The sequence below is a fragment of the Palaemon carinicauda genome, chromosome 6, assembly GCF_036898095.1.
Source record: "Palaemon carinicauda isolate YSFRI2023 chromosome 6, ASM3689809v2, whole genome shotgun sequence".
Taxonomy (NCBI): Eukaryota; Metazoa; Arthropoda; class Malacostraca; order Decapoda; family Palaemonidae; genus Palaemon; species Palaemon carinicauda.
In genome coordinates, this window is record NC_090730.1 from 22,910,704 (window position 1) to 22,935,730 (window position 25,027).

Consider the following 25,027-nt stretch of genomic DNA (forward strand, 5'->3'; position numbering starts at 1 on the left):
GTCCTGTAAGAGCTCTTAAGTTCTATTTAAAAACCTTTACGAGGCCCGTCTGAAGCTTTATGGTGTTCAGTTAAGAATCCATCTTTGCCTATGTCAAAGAATGCTTTATCCTATTTTATCAGACTGTTAATACGAGAAGCTCATTCCCATCTGAATGAGGAAGACCAAGCTTTGCTGAAGGTAAGGACACACGAAGTTAGACCTGTCGCAACTTCCGTGGCCTTTAAACAAAATAGATCTCTGCAAAGTATATTCGACGCAACCTATTGGAAAAGCAAATCAGTGTTCGCGTCTTTTTATCTTAAGAATGTCCAGTCTCTGGGACCATTCGTAGCAACGAGTGCAGTAGTGGGTGAGGGCTCAACCACTACAATTCCCTAATTCCATAACCTTTTTTTAATCTTTCTCTTGAAATGTTTTATTATTGTTTTTGGGTTGTCCGGAAGGCTAAGAAGCCTTTCGCATCCTACTTGATTTGGCGGGTGGTCAAAGTCATTTCTTGAGAAGCGCCTAGATTAGAGGATTTGATGAGGTCCTTTAGTATGGGTTGCAACCCTTCATACTTCAGCTCCTAGGAGTCGCTCAGCATCCTATGAGGATCGCGAGGCTCAGTAAGGAAGACGTACTTAAAAAGGCAGAGTAATTGTTCAAGTCGACTTCCTTACCAGGTACTTATTAATTTTATGTTTGTTATTTTGAATAACTGCTAAAATGAAATACAAAATACTTAGCTCTTAATGTTAACATATTATGCTGGTCTCTACCCACCCCCCTGGGTGTGAATCAGCTATATGATCACCGGCTAAGTTTAATATTGAAAAATGTTATTTTCATTAGTAAAATAAATTTTTGAATATACTTACCCGGTGATCATAAATTAAAGGACCCTCCCTTCCTCCCCAATAGAGACCCAGTGGGCAGAGGAGAAAATTGGTTCTGTGTTGACATGGAGTACTTGAGTACCTGCTCGACAGATGGCGCTGTTGATGTACACCCCCACCTGTATAGCGATCGCTGGCGTATTTTGTCCTTAGGTTTTTCTGTCGGGCAGCAGAGCTGACAGCTATATGATCACCGGGTAAGTATATTCAAAAATTTATTTTACTAATGAAAATAACATTTCTCATTGTGGTCATAGTGATTTACAGTGAACCCTCGCCACTTCGCGGTTCGACCATTGCGGATTCACCACTTCGCGGATTTTTTTCATAACGCATGTATATACATATATCGCGGATTTTCCGGAAATTTCGAAAATACCGCGATGTGACCGATGGTGGGAGATAGGAGAAAGTAAGGAAAATTGAATCATGATTGATTTTCAATATAAATGAAACTTTGAGGAGCAACAAAGATATCATTTGTTAGAGAGATAGAGAGAGGTAAGGAATGGGAGGTAGTGAAAAGTAGCCCACAGAGAGAGAGAGAGAGAGAGAGAGAGAGAGAGAGAGAGAGAGAGAGAGAGAGAGGGAGAGAGAGAGAGAGAGAGAGAGTGTGTGTGTGTTGTTTTAAATGTAATAAACAAAAAAATTTTATAGGTTATAACACATTGATGCTTATGTAATATCAACTGTATACTGTAAACGGTTTGAATAAGTTAAGAAATGGTATAAGCGATACTTTGTTAGTGTATTCGTACACTCTTAAGAGCGGCAGCCAGACGTCAGCTGGTCTAATCACAGCCAAAAGTAAAACAAAAAGAAGTCAACAATACTCGATTTTTAAAACACACCCGAAATTTAAAAACAAAAGTACATGCTTTCTTAATGTGCAATTAACTATTTAAAGAGTAGCAATTTTCTTGAATAAAATGATGTTTCCCAAAAAATAGTGGTTTGCTGATGAAATCGGATGCCGTATTTTTAGCAACAATTGAAATGGATGTAAACTCGGCATAATTTTTTCATTTCGTATTTAATTGACACTAAGAAAACTAATTTTAGTTTCTTCATCTATATGTAAGTATTGGATAACACGAAAAGAGAGAGAGAGAGAGAGAGAGAGAGAGAGAGAGAGAGAGAGAGAGAGAGAGAGAGAGAGAGAGAGAGAGAGAGAGAATGAATCAGCTGTTGTAATTGAATGCCGTGTTTTTGTTTCGTGAGAATTTCATCGCCACGACTATAACAACAACATACTGTACTGAACTTTACAGTATTATACAGACTACTGTAATATGATAAAGTAAAATATTTGTAATAACCTATTTTATATGAAATGGGGCTATTTTTTTTTTGTTTAGAATTTACATTTCCGTACGTAAAACAACTCTCTCTCTCTCTCTCTCTCTCTCTCTCTCTCTCTCTCTCTCTCTCTCTCTCTCTCTCTCTCTCGTAAATTGTTTTCCTGCTCTGCTACGTATGTATGATTTTATATAGATACGGTAAATAATATTTGTAATAACATTTTCTAAAAGCTTTTACTGTAATATCATTATTTATCACTTTCATCATGCGAGTTAAATGCCTTCGTTTGTTTACTGAGCGTACTTTATTACGCCGTCGTTTCAGGCGACGCCATAAAGAAAAATATTTCATTTGGAAGTCCTAAGAAAAATTAAGTAAAACATTGGTAATAACAAAATCAACATACTGTACTGAATAATCAATATAATCAATGCAAAAACTAACCTATACACAGATGTGTAAATGCGTTTGTTTCTTCATTATGATCAGAGATAAACGTAAACAAAACATTGGTTGCCATTTTTTATCGTGCTTTTTGGCGTGTTTAGGAAACGCATGATATAAAATCGCCTTTAATATTTGTGCCTGTTTTAGTTTAGGGTACTGTAGTACATGCATTAAGTGTTCTGTACATTAAAGGGTAGTTTGTTAACAGTACTACGTACAAGGGAAGGTTTTAAAAGTCTGAATATACATGTTAAATAAATAGGTAAATATAGTGTCACTACTTCGCGGATTTTCACCTATCGCGGCCGGGTCTGGAACCTATCTACCGCGATAAACGAGGGTTCACTGTATATCACCAAAACAACTTTGTTCCGTAACTGGAATACAATCCATGCTGTTTATAGGGGTACTCTTTCGGCGAAAGCTGAAAGGACGATCCATTAAGATTTAGTGAGGGTTAACTACCCACCCCGCTAGTTAGCAGGGGTTAGGGGATAACCTGCTATCCCTCCCACTCAGACACCTGTGATTGCGCTCACTTTAATTTTGGCTCAGATGGAGTGCGGTTGTCACCGACTTTCATTCTCTCCAATTTTAGACTGCCATTAATCTGTTTTTGCTTTTTCTTTTCAGTGTATGAGTGTGTTTGCTGTGTTTATTTACTGCCATGTGGACTTGTACTGGAACTGAAGGCCGCACCTGCAGGAAGTTCATGTCGACTTGTCTTGCGGGAAGGAGCCCGCTTGGTTGGGTGCACTGGTCAATGCAGTGCATCAAGCCATTACAGGATTCCACCTGCAGATGCGGTCCATGGCCAGAACTCCAAAGATTCCCCTGGTAATGTCTGCTAACCTCTTTTATCCTCGCTCCATCTGATCCCAGACAGAGGTCCGAAGGGGCAGCCCACCCCAGATGCACTTCATAGATGTTTTTCTCCCCCGTCAAGAGGAAGCGAGGAACAACGGAACCAGGTAGGTCGGAAGGTCTGTCACAGATGCAGTTGACATCAGAACTGACTGCTAAAAAGAGGAGGAAGAATAGAAATCCGACTCTTCCTCGGGGAAATACATTGCATTGTCGTCTTAGCCGAGGCTCTCAATCTCCTAGGTAGATCTCTTTGATGGGCTTGTTCTGCTTCTCTCTCATTGGGGGTTCCCCCCAGAGCTCTGTCCAGCTCCGAAGAAGACCATGCAATCAGGGGTAATCCCTTCTGCAGGAAAGAGACAGTCTCCAGACCATCTCTTTTGGAGGAATACCTCCCTCCTCGCAGGGAGCTTAAGAACACCAAGATTTTCCCTATGTCCTCGGCTAGGACCTCTAGACCTCAGCAAGAGAGGTCTTGGAGTGCCTCCCCTCTGCCCGCTAGGACGTCAGCCAGCGACGTTCTACTAGCGACCTAACCTGACGACTTCGGCCCACCCTGGGCTCTTATAGGTGAGGGTTCGGAGATGGATGACGACATAGGTTATGGAGACCACTATCTACCCAAGGCCGCCAGCCCTATATTGACGAAAGCGGAGCAGAAGAAGTCAGAGATTGCATTCTGGTAGGTCTTGGCCTGTATGAGGACCATGTCTATGGCACGCTCGGACCTCCAAGGGCCAGTGCAGCCTTGCCCTTGTCCACAGGGGTTAGGAGTTCTCAGGAAAAGGCAATCTCGCAGTTCACCACCTTCTCCAGCTCCCTCCATACAGGCTTCTCCAACCTCCTATTTCCCTTCTTGCAGCAGAGGAGGTACTACAAGGTACCTGACAAGTCTCTTCCAGCATTACCTCTAAACCACTCTGTTGAGGATCTGACTAGAAGAGTTCCCTTCGAGAGGCTGTCTGGGCTCTCCGTCTCATTCTCAACTTCGGAGGTTATCAACCAGAAGAAATTCGCGAAGTATGCCATGTAGGTTACTTCGGGGCTGGACCTCTGGTTGGAGTCTGTGGGATATCTGATTAGGATCGAAGACTGATCTAAAGAGTCCACCAGGAAATCGATGGAGACCTTCCTTCTGTCTGGCACCCAGACTATTGAGTTCCTCCCACCAGATAGTTAACCTTTGAGCCAACATCATCCATAGACGGAGGGATTCAATAATAGAGAGATTTCATCGACAAGTCCCACAAGCCGAGATTTCGAGGCTGAGAAACTCCACTTTCAAGGGGAGTTCTTTCTTCGAGCCGGGAAATGTCGAGTGGGTGGTGTAGAGATGGAGAAAGTCCAACCAGGACTCCCTTCTCTGTAGGGCCCTGGCATCGAGGCCCTACCATGTTCCTCTACCGCAGAAGAGGCAACCCCAAGCCAAGCCGTCGACAGACAGTGCTACAACAACGATTTCTGCTTTGTCCATGAGAGTGTCAAAGAAACCCTTTCACGACAACGATCACAAGGGTTCTAAGTCCTCCCGGGGAGGGAAGGTAAATATGGTTGCTGGCCGAGTCTGTACATGCTAGGATAGGCAATCATCCCACTTAGCCACCAGTGGAGGGATGTGTGCAAAGCCGCTGTCAGAGGTGGCTGCAGCTCAGGGCCAAACATTGGATGAACTTTGTGATCCGTTCAGGATATCGTGTCCTGTTCACCCAATCTCTCCCTCCATTGTCTCGGGATCCAGTCCCATCGAGCTCCTATGGGAAGGGATCCGCAAAAGAGCTGGCCCTTCAGGCCAAAGTTCAGACCATGTTGGAGAATGATGCTCTCCAAGAAGTCCTCGACGGGTCCCCAGGCTTCGTCAATTGACTCATCCTTGTGAAAAAGGTATCTGGAGGCAGGAGACCTGTCAGCGACCTCTCCACCTTGAACAAGTTTATCAGACAAACTCTGTTCAAAATGGAGATGGCAGACATGTTTAGACATGCGGTAAGACCTCAGGACTTCATGTGCACATTAGATCTCTAGGACGCACACTTCCAGATGTCAGTCCATCCCTCTTCAAGGAACTATCAAAGGATCATACTCAACCACAAAACAATATCAATTCAAGGTGCTGTTCTTTGCTCTTGCCACAACATCCCAGGTTTTCACGAGAGTGTTTACATTAGTGTCGTTTTGGGCTCACAGAATCGGCATCCGTCTCCTAAGATATCTGGACGACTGGCTGATCCTAGCAAACTCGGTGGCTACCTATCTTTTTACACTGAGAACAACTTCTAGTGCTTTGCCAAGATCTGGGGGTCATGGTAAACCTCAAGAAGTCATCCCTGCTCCCCTCTCAAAGATTGGTATACTGTACCTGGGTATGATCATTGACACTGACAGCAAAGAATCTTCCCGTCAGATGATGGAGTACACAGGCTGAGGAAGGTAGCAAGACCCTTTCTCAGATCTACCAGCCCAACGCTGGTTGTGTCTCATATGTCACCTGTCATCCCTGGCCTGTCTGGATCCCAATGTCCGTCTCAGGATCCAATCTCTCCAGTGGCGGCTCAAGTCTGAGTAGAATCAGGAAAGTGATTCCCTGGACATCTTAGTACCGATAGGACAAGAGGAACAGACGAACCTCAGGTAGTGGCTGGCAGATGAGAAGCTCCGCAAGCGAATCGATCTTCTCATTCTCTCGCCGAAATTGATGCTCTATTCAAATACATTAAAAGAAGAGTTGAGGTCCCCCTTGCTGTACCATAACACCTCCGGCCTTTGGTCCAAGTCAGAAAGGTACCAGCTCATAAATCTCTTTAGAGATGAGGGGAGCAGTTCCTGGCGGGTCACTCTGTGGTGTTCACGAGCAACAACACCACAGTAGTGGCTTACATAAACAAATAAGGTGGTACCTTTTCACAGCCCCTGTGCCAGCTAGCAGTAAGTATAGATACTGAGATGGGCAGAAGTCAACTCGGTGTCCCTATCAGCCCACTTCTTTCCCAGCAAGAGGAGTGTTCTCCCGGACAATCTGAGCAGAGCGACTCAGATAGTGGGTTTCTAGTGGTCTTTGAATCATCTAGTAGCCAACAAAGTTTTTACTTTGTTAGTTTCCCTGACTGTGGACTTGTTCATGACATCCCTGAACTTCAGGCTCTGCTTTACTGCTTTCCAGTCCCTGATCCCCAGGTTCTCTTGCAATATGCATTCCAGCAACTGTGGGACAACATCAGTGTGTATGTATTTCCCCTGTTTTGTCCGATGAGAAGAGTCCTCAACAAGTCCAGAATAAGCAAAAACCTATCAATGACCTTAATAGCCCCACTATGGCATCACGCAGAGTGGTTCCCAGACCTTCTGCAGCTCCTGACAGACTTCCTAGAGAACTCCCTCCATGAAACGATCTACTCAAACAGCCACATGCGAACATCTTCCACAAAGCTGTAGCTTCGTTTCAACTTCGCGCCTGGAGACTATCCAGCACCTCCTCACTCAGAGGGGATTTTCGCAACAAGTTGCGAGAAGGATAGTTGCACACCTCTGACAGTTTTCGGTTTCAGTCTACCTTGCTAAGTGGACTGTCTTCTGTGGTTGGTGTCGTGGAAGGGCTATCTCTCCCCTCAATGCCACTATGTAAGCAATAGCGGGGTTCCTTGTAAGGCTTCTGGAAGAAATAATCCTCTCGGTTTCGGCAGTAAAAGGTTACCAATCAGCCCTGATGCTTGCATTTAGACTGAAAGGAGTAGATATTTCCTCCTTGTTGGAACTTTCTCTCCTTATATGATGTTATGACCTTATCTGCCCCCAGTCAGAAGTGAGACCTCCTCCATCGAACTTGACTCTTGTGCTTCAGTCTCTGAAAGGTGCTCTTTACGAACCATTACGCCAGGCAACAGCGCCCCACCTCAATTTGAAGACAGTGATCCTACTCTCTTTAGCTTTGGCTAAAGAGTTTGTGAACTTCATGGTATTTCCAATGACTTTGCCCATTTAAAGGGATGGGGGAAAATAATTCTGAATTTCATCCCTGAGTTTATTGCTAAGACTCAAAATTCCGGAGTAGCGGATCCTAGATTCAGGTCCTGCCGGATTGGGAATCTTCGTACAATAACTGTTTATCCAGATCAACTGTTATTTTGCCCAGTAAGGAGCCTAAGGTATTACCTCAAGAGAACAGCAGCAGCGCTCCCCCTTGTATCGGTACTGTTTGTCAGCACGGGGATTGTCAAGAGGAGCGTCACCAAAAACACCATCTCGGCTTGGATTAGCAAGGTCATTGACTTAGCAGTGAATCTTGAATCCCCTCCAACACAACAACCCAGAGCTCATGACATCAGGGGCATTGCAACGTTGCTGGTATTAAAAAAAAACTACAAAGTGACGCAGCTACTACAAGCGGGTATGTGGAAGCGTCAAACTACCTTCACCGTCCAGAACTTGCAAGAGCATAGAAACATTTTTTATTGGTCTTGTGGTGGCTGCACAACAAGTGGTTTAAATACCTCAGGCTCCTTGATGGACAAGTATTAGAGGGTTGAGGGCTAGGGTTTCCCGGGATTAGTAGTCTAGTGTGAATGAATAAGAATGACTGGCTTCTTTCTTTCCTTCACCTTCCTCTATCTTGAGGAATCAGCACCAGGGTTCTCAGCAAGGCTGACCTCACCTCTCTGCAGGTAAAACCATTTCCCTTTTATAACCTAGTATAGAAATAATACTCGTTTCATCCTACCATTTACGATCTAATATTGTACGGAGAAAACACAGGGTTAATGCCAAAAGACAGTTGGTACGGACTTCCACCCTCCTAAGGGTTAAGTCACCCCTATGAATAGCTAAGGTTTATATAGAGTAATGGAAGAAATGACAAATTCGGAAGTAATTTGTATCTTTCTTAACGATATGAACCTGGAGCTATTTATGCAGATTGGCCTGCCAGCACTTATTCCCCAAGATGGCCGGCGTGCAAGCAAAGTGGGTGCTTAGCCCAGGTGTATAAGTGAGTGGCTAACCCCACCATTCTCGCTAATTAACAGGTGTGGTGGTTATACCTCACTAAAATTCTTATGGCTTGTCTTTTACCTTCGCCGAAAGCAATACCTCTATGAATAGCTCCAAGTTTGTATCGTTAGGAAAAATACAAATTACCTAAAAATTTGTCATATTAATCTTAAGGATTTGTCAATTTTCTTAGTGTTCAAACAATGGATCATGAATTACATTTAGTGGTTTAATTTTCTAGGTTTTGCCAGTTGATTGTTGCATATATTTAAAGCCTTTGTTGGTAATGTCTCTTTGCTATTGTGTGACTCCCGGAAAAGATTTTTTTTTCCTGTACATAAGTAGCATTAACACTAGACACCCTTTTTAAGTCTTTCAAATTTGGAGTGAGAGCCATCTCTCAGGTTTTTATGAGGTATATGGTTATGTTCATAGGGAACTAAAGATTAGTCACATATTTTAGAGAATAACTCAAGTTATTGTGATATGTTGCAAAGATCCTCTTTGAGAATATAAATAAAGGCATACAGTACTGTACTGTATTAGGAAAATATTTAAATACAGTAATGAATTTTATTAAGACATCTTTTATTTGGATTAGTTTGCATATAATGAGTTATAGATATTTTTGCTTAAAGGATGCTGTTGAAAAATATTTCAAGCATTTCAAAGATTTGAAGTTGTCTCCCTTACTTTAAGTTGTTGAAGCTGTGAAAAGATAGTATTGTATAGTGAAGTACTGTACAGTAAGTCTCTCATGTAACTACATTACCCAATAAATACCAAGATAGTTTTTATTGTAAAACTGTAATTTTTCCTAATATTTTTTTTATGTAAAATAGAGGCAATTTTATTTTTGTTTTAATTTTCTTGTAACAGGGGTATTTTTTTCTTATATATATGTATATATATATATATATATATATATATATATATATATATATATACAGTATATATATATATATATTTTTTTTTTTTTAAATCTTTGCAGATTCATTGGTAAACTATTGTCATACAGGAGCATCCAGAATGGCTGCAACTTGTGTTATGAAACAAGTTGAGGAGCGCCATGTTGCTAATGAAATTACAAAATGCATCTGGTCGCCGAAGATGGATTTAGTGGCTATTGCCAATGTCCAAGGTAAGGACAAATCTATAGATTATTCAATGTACTGCACTGTACTAATTTTGTTGACATAATGTTATAAGTTTTTAATCTTTTGATTTTGTTACAGTAAGACATGAATATAGTTAACCTAGTTAGTAGTGCTTCATGACCTAGTAAGGTACCCCTGTATTTGAAGAGCCCATCCTACTTATGGTACCCACTCATTGTTTATTATTTTTTTTTGAGTTGGTATAAATTCTTTTTTATTACAGTACTGCTTTTGATTTTTAGCTTTTCATTCATAAGGGAACGTTGGAACATTATTCGATATTTAAGTTTCACAGTGCTTTTTATAGTACAGCATAACTTTTGTCATAAGCCCTGGCTGACTTGTGGATGGGGTTAGGCTGAGTAAAATCTTTCAGAGGATTGTAACCTTTTCTTTATTGTCGGGACTAGCTGCGATTCCGAGAAAAAATATATGATAAGGTAACCACAGCCACATCTAACGAGTTACCATCACTATAATCAGAACTATCTGTGTTATCACATGAATCAACAAGTCCTAAACTATCCTGAGTCTTAGTTACTGGATCAGGACTCTTTGTATACCAAAAGAAGTGCCTCCTAATATAGGCTGGAGGCTCATGCCATGATGTTAGCTGAACGTAGTAAGCCTTCACCAGTGTACCATCAGTCAGTCTTCTCAGCTCATAGGTGACCTTATTCTCATATACCTTAGTACACTTTGCCCTTGTTATTCGCGGATTTGATTTTTCATGGTACAGAGAACCTTATAACAAAATAAATAAAAGTTTTTGTAATTGTGAGTTCACGGTGCTGCTCACAGCTTTCAAACTGGGTGCGCTCCTTTGCATCTGGCCTTCTGTGCACCATTTTTTACCTTACACAGTTCAGTAAAGAAAAACAAATGCAAACAAATATACAGGACATGATAACTTTATAGCTGAGAAGGTGGTACTTCTAAAGGACATCATATTGCACAACCAACTGACATGGACCTCGCTTTCCACCTAAATCATCTTAGGGAAAGAACGTGTACTATGTACTACTACTTTCTATGTCTTGATCAGTACTTGAAAGCCTTCTCTCCCTTATGACTACTGTACTGGATTGATCAAGCATCAGTTCCTGATAGCATTACATGTTTGGTCCTTGGTCAGAATGCTTGTTTCCAAGGAAGGTAAAAGTTCTTCAGAGCACCCTGTCAAACCCTCTAATCCTGTGAAGTATAACGGTACTTAGGTTTATTTTGCCCCACAGGCACTGGATCTGGATAGTAGATGTTCTGGCACTCTTCTTGAATGCAATGAACCGAGTGAGGCTTTACCTCAGTCATTGATTGGCACTTCAGTGAACTTCAACAAGGCCTTCTTCAGAGCGGCCTTCATTGGATCTTGCTACTTCATGCTTGAAGACTATCCAGCATCTCCTCTCTCACAGAGGCCTTTTCACAAGTTGTGAAGAGGATGTCTGGTTACCTGTGTAGATTTTTGGCTTTAGTCTACCAGTCCAAGTGGACTGTTTTTTGTAGTTGGTGTCATGGAAGGGGTATCTCTCCCCTCGATGCCACTATTCCAGAAATAACAGAGTCCCTCGTTTACCTTCGGGAAGAAAAGCTTCTCATGGTCTCAACGATGAAAGGCCACCATGTGTACCTAAGCCTCGCCTTCAGACTGAAAGGAATTAACCTTTCTTCTGCGTTGACATCGTCTCTCTTCATACGGCGTTTTGAGCCTATGTGCCCTCAGTCAGAAGGTTGCCCCCTATGACCCAGGACGCCGAGCAGCAGATCTTCACCTGACCTCGATGACAGGGCTCCCACCCGTGTAGGCTTTGGCCAAGAGAGTCGGGAATCCAATGGGCTGCCTGCAACGTCTCTCATTCAAAGCAATGGGCCAGGTAATACTCGACTTCGTTCCTTGCAGCTCGGATCCCAGTTTCGAACCCCTCAAATGGGAGTCCTTTGTAGTGTGACCAATGATCTAAATCAATGGCTACTATACCAGGGAAGAACTCTATGTGATACCTCAAGAGAACTACAGAAGCTCGCCGCCCGATTGTCAGGACTCTTCGTCAGCTCTGGGAAAGTCAAGAGAAGGATTGCCAAGAACACATTCTCGGCTTGGATTTACAAGGTCATGGACCGAGCATTGAATCCTGATCCTCCTCCTCATAGAGGAGACCTAGAGCATATAAAGTTAGGGGCAGGAGTACACTTCTTCTAAATTTCATTCTGTTTATTATCCTTACTTTCATAATTTTTATCTAATTATTTTCACCTTATTATTATTCCCTTTAATAATGTTTTTTTCCTTCCTGCATGATAAGTTACAAGCATTTTAGTTAGAATAATTAGAATGAAAAAACAAGACTTTAGTATACATAATTATATAATATTTTACCTTTCATTCTCCCTTCTTTTCTGTTTACTTTTCATCTTTGTTATTCACACATTTTTATAGTTCATTTATGTCTACATTTATTCCTTTTATCGTTTCTTATTGCGTATTATCTGTATTCGCTTTCTTATTACTTATTTATTCTGAAACTGGAATACAAACCGCGCTATTTAATAGGGGCATTACTTTCGGCGTAGCTGAAATGACGAGCCATTAATTTTTAACGAGGGTTAACTACCCATACGGCTAGTTAGTGTGGGTAAGGGAGGGTAGCTTGCTACCGGCCCCCTTCACACACCTGGGATTGAGCTCACTTTGCTTTCGTCTTGGATAATGAACAGACGTTGCCGTTCTTCATCTTCCCCGAATATTGGCAGTCATTAATGACTTTTGCTTTTTCATTTTCTCTTAGTGTGTGTTTGTGAAGTTGACTTTTGCGACCATGCGCACCTGCCCTGGACTCTCCGGCCGCCCTTATGGGACATTTATGTCGGCGGTGGAGACTGATCCTCACACCCTTTGTCCTTTATGCAGAGGTCAACAGTGTGATAGTGCAAATAAGTGTAATGAGTGTAGGGAGTGGTTTTCCTCCCAGTGGGAGAGGTTTGGGCGATGGCGGAAGAAGAAGTCCAAGCGGGATATTTCTCCTTTGAAGGTTCCTTTGAAGTAAGGAAAAGCCAAGGCCTCTTCTTCCGTCTCCCGACCCTCCTCCGAAGCTCCTACTCGTTCGGTCTCTTACGAGAGACCGTCAAGTAGTAGCGTAGACCAAGTTAATGTCGGCCAACCCCGGTTCTCGAGAGATGATGTTGCTTCCCTTAGCAAAGCAGCTCCACCTCTTCCCCTGGCTGAGGCCTTGTCACTAACCCCTCTTTTACAGATTTGGTCTTCCTTAGGGCTTACTGGTCCGCCCTCCAAGGAAGTTTTGCTACAGTTCATCCGCATGAGTGCTTCTGTTAAGCAGTCATCGTCGCCGTCAGAGGTAGATCCTCTGACCCTCGTTGGTGTTATTGTGTCAGAGGTGTCTCATGCAGTATCATCCAACTCATCTGCCCCTTCAGACTCTCCAGCGGTTGTTGCCAACTTAGTTTCCCCCGTTCCTGAACATCCTTCGAGGGGAAAACTAAGTTCGTCTGTCTCTCCTGCAAGTGTTCCTCTCCCTCGGGATGTTCACTTATAGAGTCTCCTCTTCAGAGTACTGCTATGGCGCACAGTCAGCTTGCTGATCCAACGGCCCCCAGAGGGCGTATTTGTCGGAAAGCATGCCTTCCACTTCGCCTTAGAGGTCTCTTTTCACCAGCGGTGAAAAGGCGCACCTTTGGTTCATCATCGTCGCAGCCTTCCCCTGCAGAGGAGCCTCCGCTGTAGTCATCTGACCTTCATCCATCGATCATCACTGCTCCTGCAACTAGTCCTGAGACTTTGAACCTGGACCTCTCTGCTGATCGTTCGCGATCCCCTTCGGTGGATGGTTGCCCATAGAAAGGGTACGTCGACCATCCACTCTCCTGACCTGCCATCACCGTTCCTGTCACCGGTAAAGCCTATTGTAGCTCTACCAAATTGTGCAGCTGCGCGCCATCGCCCTGCAGCCCGCCAACCTACAGGACTTCAGCCCTCACCAGCACCTCGTCAGCACTCTACAGCGCGCCCCTTCACCTGCTCGCCCTCATAGAAGGCAGCAAGATCATGCGCCTACGCGCCAACGTTCTCCTGCATGTCAGCGCTCTCCTGCGCGCCCACGTTCACCTGCACACCCTGCGCTCACACGCCCAGGGTCGCCCACACGCCAGCGCATTACAGCTCGCTTGCGGTCTCCTGCGCATCAGCAATCTTCTGCGCTCCCTGCGCCCACGCGCCCACGTTCTCCTACGCGCCAATGCTCACCTGCGCACCCTTACTCTCCTGCATGCCAATTATCTCCTGTGCACCAGCCTGCGCGCCAATTCTCTAATGCACACCAGAGTGCTCCCGCAGGCCAGTACTCACCTGCGCATCAACAAATGCCTGCATGCCATTATTCTCCTGTGCACAAACACTCTATAGGTGAGAAAGCAGGCACAATGTAGCTCTCACCTGCGCGCTGGTGCTCTCCTGGACATTCACGCTCTCCTGCGCACCAAATCTCTCTCGCGCGCACGCACAGAGACATGCGCACACGCCACCACGCGCCCGTACGCCAGCTTTCACCTGCACACGTGTGCCAATACTCTCCCGCGCTCTAATATTCTCTTGCGCGCACCAATATTCTCCCGCGGGCACGTGCGCGCCAACAGGCACGGACGCAGGATCTACACCTGGCAAGGTCACCATGACCTCATTCCCCTCCCCGTAAATGCATTCCAGCATGCCCTGCGGGAGAAGGGAAACAGGCACAAGCAGAGGGGTATAGGATCCCTAAACTGCCTTATATGGCGGACCCACCTATTACGGTGACTCCTCGTAGGGAACCTTCGGTCCCTTTCCCTTCAGGGAATCTGTCTGACAGTGCATCAATCAGTCAGCAGCCTTGGTTCAGTGCCTTAGTCAGAGCTGTAACACAGGCATTCAAGCCCGTCCTGTCCGACCGCTCATCAGAGCAACCTATAGCTCTGGACTCAAGACACGGAACCATGGCTTCCTCTACCCCTTTCAAGAGGAAAAGAGGAGTTTCCGACACGGTCACTTCCCCGAGGGTGAAACTGACTCCGTGCAGACCATCAAGGCTAGTCCCTCCAGTATCTCCCCAGGGATACTCTCCCTCCCTGTCGGATGAAGACCATCCTTCACCAAGGGAATCGTGTGAGGAGAGACACTCTTCCATCGCACCATTGAAGGAATCTTCCCTGCACGTGGAGTGTTCCCCTCAATCTGAGACCAGGAGGGACATGACACTCAGGCCTTCGATGTTGGAGTCTTACCTCCTTCCTCGGAAGGAATCCAAAGACTCCAAGACTCTGCCAAAGTCCTCCACCAAGGCTAGAACGGAGACAGCCAGCCACTCAAGAAATGTTCACGACTCACCCCAAGAAGAGCTCTTAGGGATAGAAGGAGACTTCGCTGCTAGTCCAACATCAGGAGGAGACCAACAAGAATCAGAACATGCATTCTGGCAGGTTCTGACTCTAATGAGGGTTCACAGTGGATTTTCCGACCCAGAGAAACCCCCTCGAGAGGACAAAGACACGGTTTTAGACCGCGTCTTCGGCACTTAGAAACCCTCAAAGACCAGTGCAGCCCTGCCCTGGTCTCAATGGTTGAAGAGTGCCAGGGACAAGATCACCCAACAGCTCTCCGAGTTTGCCTCCTCCAACCGTGCCGGCTCTATGAACAAGCTCCTCCCATCTCCTCGCGTACAGCATAGGAGGTACTTTGAGATCACCCAGTTCAGCTCTTCCACTTCATCATTCTCTGGAAGAGCTAACCAGGGAAGTCCCTCTTGAGAGAGACTCCAGCCGGCAGGTTTCGTTCTCGGCGGCCGAAGTCCTTAACCAGGAAAAGGTCACTAAGTATGTGACAAGCTACTAAGTGGCTGGACATCTGGTTAGGAACCTTAGGTATCCTGATACGATCCAAGGATTTTTCCAAGGAGCGTACCAGGAAGGCGATGGAGACCTTTTTACTCTCAGGCACTCGCGCGATCGAGTTTCTTGCCCACCAAGTTTCAAACTTGTGGACAAACACTATCTTGAAACGTCAAGATGCAGTGTCTGAGAGTTTCCACCAACAGGTCCCAAGCGTCAAGATAAATAGGCTCAGACATTCCTCCTAGAGGGGGCCCATCTGTTTGAGCCTAAAGATGTGGAACTTGCTGCTGAGAGGTGGAGGAAGTCTCATCGAGACTCCCTCCTCCATAGGGCTTTAACAACTAAGCCCTATAAACCTCCAGCAACTCAACAGTCCCATTCAACAAAGACTGTAACGACGAAACCAGCAGCGAAGACAGTGGTGTCTAATAAGCCCTTTCCTGTCAAGGACAGGAAAAACAAAAAGCTCTCCAAGGGAGGAAAGAATCGTAGAGGGAGCGGCCGAGGCCGCAAACGCTAGGATAGGCACTCCTTTTGTGTTTCCACCAGTGGGGGGATGCCTACAAAGTTGCTCAGACAGGTGGAAGCAACTCGGGGCCGATTCCTGGACAATCGTGATCCGTCTATGATATCGCGTCCCGTTCATAACATCTCTATCTCCCCTGACCAGGAATCCAGTGTCAATAGACTCCCTTGCCATGGGATCGGCAAGGGGTCAGGCCCTTTTGGCAGAAGTCCAGACCATGTTGAAGAAGGGCGCTCTCCAAGAGGTCCTCGACGGGTCCCCAGGCTTCTTCAGTTGACTCTTTCTTGTAAGAAAGGTTGCTGGAGGCTGGAGACCAGTCATCGACCTCTCAGCCCTGAATAAGTTGGTCAAACAAATTCCGTTCAGTATGGAGATGGCAGACACGGTCAGACTAGCAGGGAGACCGCAAGACTTCATGTGTACACTGGACATAAAGGACGCTTACTTCCGGATCCCAGTCCATCCGTCTTCAAGGAAGTACTTAAGATTCAGCCTGGACAACGGAAAGTACCAGTTCAAGGTTCTGTGCTTTGGTCTTTCCATAGCACCCCAAGTTTTCACCAGAGTGTTTGCCCTAGTGTCATCTTGGGCACACAGGATTAGCATCCGTCCCCTCCGTTATCTGGACGACTGGCTAATCCTAGCAGACTCGGTGTCAACCCTTCTTCAACACCGAGACGAACTTCTGAGACTTTGCCAGGATATGGAGATCATAGTAAATCTCGAGAAGTCTTCTCTGGTTCCTACAAAGAGACTGGTATACTTAGGCATGATCATAGACACCAATCTCCACAAAGCCTTCCCATCAGACGACAGGATAACAAGGCGAGAAGAACTTCCAGCCCAAACGTGGTTATGTCTCCTTGGTCACCTTTCATTGCTCGCTAGTTTAGTTCCCAATGGTCGCCTCAGGATGAGATCCCTGCAGTGGCAACTCAAGTCCCGATGGAATCAGACTTGCGATTCCCCGGACATCTGGATCCCCATGGGATCAGCAGAACTGACAGACCTCCAGTGGTGGGTGATAGACGAAAACCTACGAAAGGGAGTGGACCTTCTCGTCCTCCCCCCAGATTTGATGCTGTTCTCAGACGCTCCAAAAAAAGGGTGAGAGGGCCCACGTGCTGCACCACACGACCTCAGGCCTCTGGTCAGGGTCAGAAGAGTACCTCCACATAAATCTCCTAGAGATGAAGGCCGTCTTTCTAGCCCTTCAACAGTTCCTTGCGGGCCACTCGGTGGTGATGAGCGACACCACTGTAGTGGCTTACATCAACAAGCAAGGAGGTACTTTTTTGCAGCAGCTATCCCATCTAGCAGTAGAGATACTGAGATAGGCCGAAATCCACTCGATACCATCGGCACACTTCATTCCAGACAAAAGGTATGTGCTCGCCGACAACCTGAGTAGAGCATCTTAGATAGTGAGTACCGAGTGGTCTTTGGATCATCTAGTAGCCAACAAAGTCCTGACTTAGTAGGGTTCTCCGACTGTGGACTTCTTCACAACGACCCTGAACTTCAGGCTCCCGCTGTATTATTCCCCAGACCCAGACACCAAGGCTCTCTGGCAAGATGCTTTCCAACAACGGTGGGACAACATCGACGTTAACGCCTTTCCCCTGTTCTGTCTGATGAGGAGGGTACTCAACAAGACCAGAACATCGGTCAGTCTTTCAATGACCCTCATAGCTCCGCTATGGCATCACACAGAATGGTTCCTGGACCTTCTGCAGCTCCTAACGTAGCCCCCAAGAGAACTCCCTCCACGACACAATCTACTCAAACAACCACATGCCAACATATTCCATGAAGCCATAGCTTCACTACGACTTCACACCTTGAGACTATCCAGCATCTCCTCTCTCAGAGAGGATTTTCGCAACAAGTTGCGACTAGGATGTCTGGATACCTGCGTAAGTCATCAGCAGCTTTCTACCAGGCAAAGGGGAAAGTCTTCTGTGGTTGGTATCGTGGAAGGGCTATCTCTCCACTCGGTGCCACTATTCCAGCAATAGCGGAGTTCCTCGTGTATTTGCGTGAAGATATGGGCCTGTCAGTCTTGGCAGTAAAAGGCTATCTCTCAGCCTTAAGCCTCACCTTCAGACTGAAAGGAATGGACATTTCTTCATCGCTAGAACTTTCCTTACTCATATGGAGTTATGAACTTACCTGCCCTCAGTCAGAAGTGATACCTCCTCCATGGAACGTGGTTTGAGTTCTCAGGTCTCACAAGAGACTTCCCTATGAACCATTACGCCAGGCAACTGATCGCCACCTAACCTGGAAGACGGTGTTCCTGCTAGCTTTGGCTTCGGCCAAGCGAGTCAGTGAACTTCATGGTCTCTCATATGACATCGCCCATTCAAGGGGATGGGGAGAGGTAACGTTCAGCTTCGTCCCTGGGTTCATTGCTAAGACTCAGAAAGCCGGGAGTAGCGGATCCACGATTCAACTCCTTCCGGATTTCTAGTCTCCGTATTGTAACAGATGACCCAGACCATCTCATACTATGCCCAGTGAGGAGTTTGAGGCAGTATCTTAAGAGAACAGCCGCAGCCCGTCCTTGTGTGCTTGCACTATCGTCAGCACAGGAAGGACTAAGAGGAGGGTCACCAAGAACACCATCTCAGCATGGATTCGCAAGGTCATAGACCATGCACTGAATCCAGACTCTCCTCCTTCACGTCGCCCCAGAGCTCATGATGTCCCAGCTACGTCCCTGGCATTCAAGAGAAATTTCTCATTGATGCAGGTTCTTCAAGCTGGGGTGTGGAATCGTCAGACCACATTCACATCCCACTACCTGCAAGACGTGACCCACAGGAGACTCGATACATTCTCTTATCGGTCCTGTGGTGGCTGCACAACAGCTGGTTTAAAACCTCAAGCTTCTTATTGGACAAGTAGCAGAATGTTGAGGGCATTGTTACCTGGTTTTAGTCTGCATGAATGAAAAGGTTTGACTGGCCCTTGTTCTTTTCTTCATTCTCCTCTCTCTTGGGGAAAGCAGCGTCCTGAGTTCTCTGCACAGCTGACCTCAAACCACTGCAGGTAAACCATGCTCCCTTGTGTACCTAGTATTAAGATTAATACTGTTGCGTCCCCATACCCTGACGAGGTGGTATTGGGAAAGTCCTAGTTACACAGTTTTTCCTTCTAAAGAACTTGGAATAACTTTACCAGGACAGTCACACTTCTACATACCTCAACACACAGGTTGGGTAGGCCGCGGACCTTGTGTAACAAGGTTTTAGCGAGGTGCAGGGACTCCTTATTTTTTGAGTACTGATACACTCAGATAGTGAGCCTCCGGGTAAAGCCTAAAGTCAGATTGGCTGGGACGTCCACCCTTCCTAATGGGTAAGTCATCCCTATTAAATAGCGTGGTTTGTATTCCATTTACGGAACAAATGACAAATTTCCATAACTCCCATATTATCTAAAAGTTTATGAACATCTTTAGGCAAATATCTAAATAGGTAGTATGCAGAAGTTAATCATCTGTTCCTTAGCTTGAAATTTGGTTTTCTCAAAGTCCTTGGGACATGTGATGTCCTTTCTTACAATTTTTAATGCCCTACAGAAATCCCTTGATTGGCCTTTACATGTACTGTATTTTAGTGCTGCCTTTGACCGTGTTAATCATGAAGCCTTTGTTTTCAAACTCAAACAGTTTGGAGCAGGTCGGTCTTTTCCTAGCATCATTATTGAATTTTTAAGTAATCGATTGCAGAGAGTAGTTGTTTGTGGGCACCATGAGTGTATAAGAATGTGATATCTGGTGTTCCTCAGGGTAGTGTTCTTGGCTCATTGGTTTTCATACTATATACACATGTGGTTTGACCTAGAAAACAAGCATGTTGCATGTGCAGATGATGCGACTTTTTCTTAATACCATCTCTTTAATGTAGACCTGAGGTTGGTAAATCCCTTAATAGAGATCTAGCTAAAAATTAGTGCATGGAGCAAGTTATGGTGTATGAAGTTGAACCCTAACAAAACACAAAGTATGATTGTAGGTAGGTCAAGGACAGTTGCTCATCTACATTCAGATCCTAGCATTGATAATGTCGCTTTAACTCGTGATTTTTTTTTATGATGTCTCATGTTTTACATGTAAATTGCCTAATTCGTTCCAAGCCCTGCAAAAACACCACATTAAATTTTATAATAAAGGCAAACTGTACTAACCTCAATGAATAGAATCATTTGGATCATACGTTACCTAACCTAACTGTTAATACTTGTAAATGAAGTATTATTAGAAAATACAGTAATGCAATAATACAGTAAATGGAAAATAAGGAAAATGTGGTACGTACCTTTCGAGTGAGGCGATGTCTTAAAGAGAAAGTGGCAGCAGAGGAGGAGGACAAATGGCAGAAAACATTTACAAGTGGGAGAAAACCTGAACGCTTAACTTTACAAAACACATTATCAAATGACAGAAAACATTAACACAACTTTACGAAACACATTAACAAATAGAAGAAAACATTAATGCTTAACTTTACAAAAAACTTAAAATTTGATTTCCTTTTTTTTTTGGCTTACTACTGAAATGCCCTCTTTAAAAAATAACTATCCAAGGAAGTCTTTTTCTGCCTTCTTTTTAAAATGTTCCTGAAATGACTCAGGCAAACGTCATTAAGCTGCGCAACTAGATGACCTGTGTAAGCCTTTTTGGGGTGTGTCTTTTGTACAAAAGTGTGCACCGTATTAAAAGCAGCTAGAGCCTGCTTAATTTCTGCCATTGTCATAGGGTCCTCCTCCTCGTTGTCGCTAGAGAGCTATTCTTGAATGCCATTCAGTTACATGGCCTCTAACTCCTTCAGGTCATCCATCGTAAGCTGGTCTTGGTGCTGCTCGAGAAGCTTATTAATATTGTCCTCATTGATGACCAGCCCCATGGAGCTCCTGAGTGTAACGATCTTGTTAACCTCAGGTTGTGGAACAGGTTCAGGATCGTCAACATTTTTGGCTTTGGCCTCAGCTATGCCTATGTGGAATCCCTCGAAGCCTCGTGCGGAGATGGCATCAGGCCACAGCTGCATCCACAAAGAGTTCAAGGTGCACCTCGTAACTTCCTGCCAAGCTTGATTAATGAGTTAGACTCGTATCACAATATCGAAATGCTCCCTCCAAAATTCACGCAGAGTGAGGCTTATGTTGTCGGTGATTTTGAAACATCTCCTGAACAGATGTTTTGTATAGAGCTTTTTGAAGTTGGAAATCACTTGCTGGTCCATGGGTTGGAAGAGAGAGGTGGTGTTAGGCAGAAGATAGAGAACCTTAATGTAGGAATACACCAGAAGGATATCTTTCTCGAGGCCAGGAGAGTGAGCATTGACCAACACCAGCAGAAATTTCAAAGGGAGACCTTATTTTTTTACAGTTGGACTGAAACAGAGATTTATCCACTTGGTAAGCAAGAGTCTCATTACCCAGGCTTTCGCATTAGCCTTCCATATCATGGGAAGCTTCTCCTTTAGCACTTTGTGGGCTTTGAAGGTTCGAGCCCCTTACAATCCTCTCTGGTGTTTGCACAGAGGGCAAGGGTAAGCGGGTCCTCCATAGGCTTATGCCCAGGTAGCTTCTCTTCCACTGTGATGTAGGCCCAACAAAGCATTATTTTCCAGAAAAGCCCAGTTTTGTCACAGTTGAAGACTTGCTGGGGATTGTAGCCTTCCTGGAGAGTCAACTCGTCAAATTTCTTAACAAAGGCTTCGGCCGCTTTCATGTCTGAGCTGGCAACTTCCCCGAGCTGCAACACCGAATGAATGCCAGACCTTCTCTTTAATTTTTAAAACCACCCTTGAGAAGCCTTGAACTCTGGGAGTGCCTGCTTCGTTGTCCTTTCTCCCGTATCTTCTTGGGCCTGAGCACGCATGAGATCACCAAAAAATGGTGCTGACGTTGTGGCAGCTTGTTGTCTCGGAGATAATGTCTCCAGTGATTTCCTTGTCCTTAATCTAAAGAAGAAGCAGTCTCTCCATCTTATTATGGACGTGGCTCCCCTTGCTGGAAAGGCAATCATGCCCTTAGAAGATGTTGTTGCTTTGATGGCTTCCTTCTGTTTAAGGATGGTGGCTATCATTGATGGATTTCAGCCATATTCCTTAGCGATCACACCCTAACCAATTGCCAGCCTCATACTTGTTAACTATCTCCGGCTTCGTCTCTATAGAAAGCATCCTCTTCTTCTTTCCCTGAACATCAGCAACATTCTTTGGACTCATGGCTAATAATGTATGAGTTGAAAAACACAACACATTACAGTGCTGTACAGTAAACAAAAGCAAGAAAGCTAAATCGCCAACACAAATTCAATGTAAACGATAGCGCTGCCAAAATAAAAGGGTTGAGGAACGCTGATACATAAATACATGATGGGATAGATGCTGACCAATGGGAGAGCAGGATGTTATAGCGGTAACTAGAATCAGAGTTGGGAGATAAACAATGAGAGCACAGGAGGATAGTGGCAAGCAGGACCCACTTAAAGAAGGTTGGCCAAACGATGGTCAGTATTTTTTCTTTCTTTCTTTCTATCCCGTCAACTGAGCCATGGCCCGGCCCAGTCGCGCGCGTTCTGATAGGACGATGATATCTATTTGCATAAATTTTGTTAGGTAACATGCATTAGGATAAATGTTTTTTTCTATCAATGTGTTCAAACAATATCCTAACATGAGATAGAAAAGAGTGAAAAATATTTACTATCAATGTATTCAAACTATATCTTAACATAGGATAATGAAGAACGAAAAGTATATTAGTCTATATTTGATATATCATGATATTTTCTGATCAATTAAAGATTTATGGGATGCCAGTTTTCTTTTTAAGACCAAGAGAACAATGATAGATAAAAATATATATTTTTACTATATATACATGCATACAGAGAGAGAGAGAGAGAACTGTGAAATATAATACTACATATTAAGTTTAATTTCTTTCCTATCTTATTTTTGTCAGATTTGTTTTTCAACTTTTTATTTAATCTGATGGCGTTGTTGAGGTAGCGTATTCTAAAAAATACAGATATCTTGGGAAAAAAATTCAACAATTCTTCAGGAATATCCATTTCAAGTTCTCCTGAGGCCTTTTTAAGGTCTTCCTCGAGTGATTTAAAACAGTTTTTTCTTACACGAAGACTGCCCGTGAATGGAGTTAAACACCTCTCTTAACTTAGTTAATTGTAGGAAGAACTCTTTAGAGGGAAAATGCAAATAGCCCCTACTTTTGAATTCAATCCACGATTTACCTGAAGTTTCACTAGTTTCTTGATTGCCCAAATGAGGGTATTTGATGGAAAAATTTTAACTATGTAACCACCAATATACTTCAAAGCTTCCTCTTCTATATCTGTGTTGACCGTTTTTTTCAAGTTTGCATCATCAATTGGAATGTCATCTTGCTTTGAAAAATCATAATAATTTTCACAATTAGGCACCAAATCTTTAAGCAAAAGGCTTGTCAGGCACACTTCTAACACCATCTCCCTTTCTTTGGCTTGATTTTTTATTTCATTTGCAGACATTTTAGTCAACGTGTCCTGATTGTTAAACTTTCCATTAGAGTTAAGATATAGTTAACACCAAAATTGCTTTTCACCGTATTGAAAAGACCAATCTGTGACTTTGACGAAAGTATCACCCCTTTCTGAAATCTATAAATACACTTGGTTTTTAGAGATTTGACTTTCATTTTACTCACGCAGTCTATCACTTTATTATTAAGCACATTTATTTGTTGCTCCATGTGCATTCTAAATCCACTGCGCATTTGCAAGTCTCCAATCATTTAATTTGAATTCATGACATCAAACCAGTCATTTATGAGAGATATGAAGTCAGACTGAGAGAGCCTTGGCCCACGTGATGAGCCAGGTCGGTGAATCATTCATAATCCTCTGTCTGGCCGACCTTCTTTACGTGGGTCCTGGTGGCAAGTTTACAGTTTGATGGCGCGCAAATTTTAGAATTATTTTTGGCGGCTGGGCAAATCTCATACCATATCTCATTTTGTATCATGAAATTTTTTTCATAGGCGAAAAAATCTTTGCATCTTGTTTCGCATCCTGAATTTTTTTATGCAGGAACTTTCGTATCATGTGGTATTACTGTACAGTATATGCATAGAAATAAATAATTTTCAATATCAAACTTACCCGATGATCATATAGCTGCATCCCTGCTGCCCGACAGAAAAAACCTACGGGCGGAATACGCCAGCGATCGCTATACAGGTGGGGGTGTACATCAACAGCGCCATCTGTCAAGTAGGTACTCAAGTACTCGATGTCAACAAGAACCAATTTTCCCTCTGTCGTGCCACTGGCAAGACCTACTAAATACGCCGTCCCTAACTGGATTTGTTTTCACAACGATTTGGTGAAGTACACTATTCCAGTTTTGAGCTTTCGCTATGCAGGGGTTTTATCTTCATTTCAAAACTTGAACTCGTTTTGGATAGATTTAATTATGGTGACGAAGAGAGTATGGACTCTCTTTCACTTTTAAATGGCCGACCCTTCCCTTAGACGGAAGTGTGTTTAGGTTTTTGGTAATTTTGCTTAACAAGTTATAGATCTATTTATTTTATATCTCTCCGCCTTTATAGGCCTCTTCGATTAACTTTCCATTTATTATAAACTTATAAAAATTAATTTTTATGTTTGTTTATATGCGACCTTTCCTAATAGTAGGCGGTCCTTACTTGGAACCGAAGTTAATTAACATTGAGCCCGTCATATCGTATTTAACCTTTTAAGAATTTAATACTTTTTAATTTTAATGTTTTATGAAAGAATTTCTTTGATAGTCTCGTACTGTTTTCAAAGATGAACTAACGTTTAGTTTAGTCTCCGCAGTTGTTGACGTTCAGAACGTTCAACATGCGCTCTATCGTTACGATAAAGAGAGAGTATTTCACGGTTTCACGTTGCAGTAAGAGTAAACCGATTCTAGCGTTTCGTTCATTCT

At 43.9% G+C, this 25,027-nt stretch overlaps 1 protein-coding gene across 1 annotated transcript in view; it reads left to right on the plus strand.

Annotated features, from left to right (window-relative positions):
- The window catches only part of APC4 (anaphase-promoting complex subunit 4), a 75,128-nt gene that overhangs the window by 16,094 nt on the left and 34,007 nt on the right, over positions 1-25,027 (plus strand). Inside the window, exon 2 of the mRNA XM_068375124.1 lies at positions 9,466-9,615. Within this exon, the coding sequence (XP_068231225.1) occupies positions 9,504-9,615 (112 nt within the window). The 5' untranslated portion in view covers positions 9,466-9,503. The remainder of the gene's footprint in view (positions 1-9,465; positions 9,616-25,027) is intronic.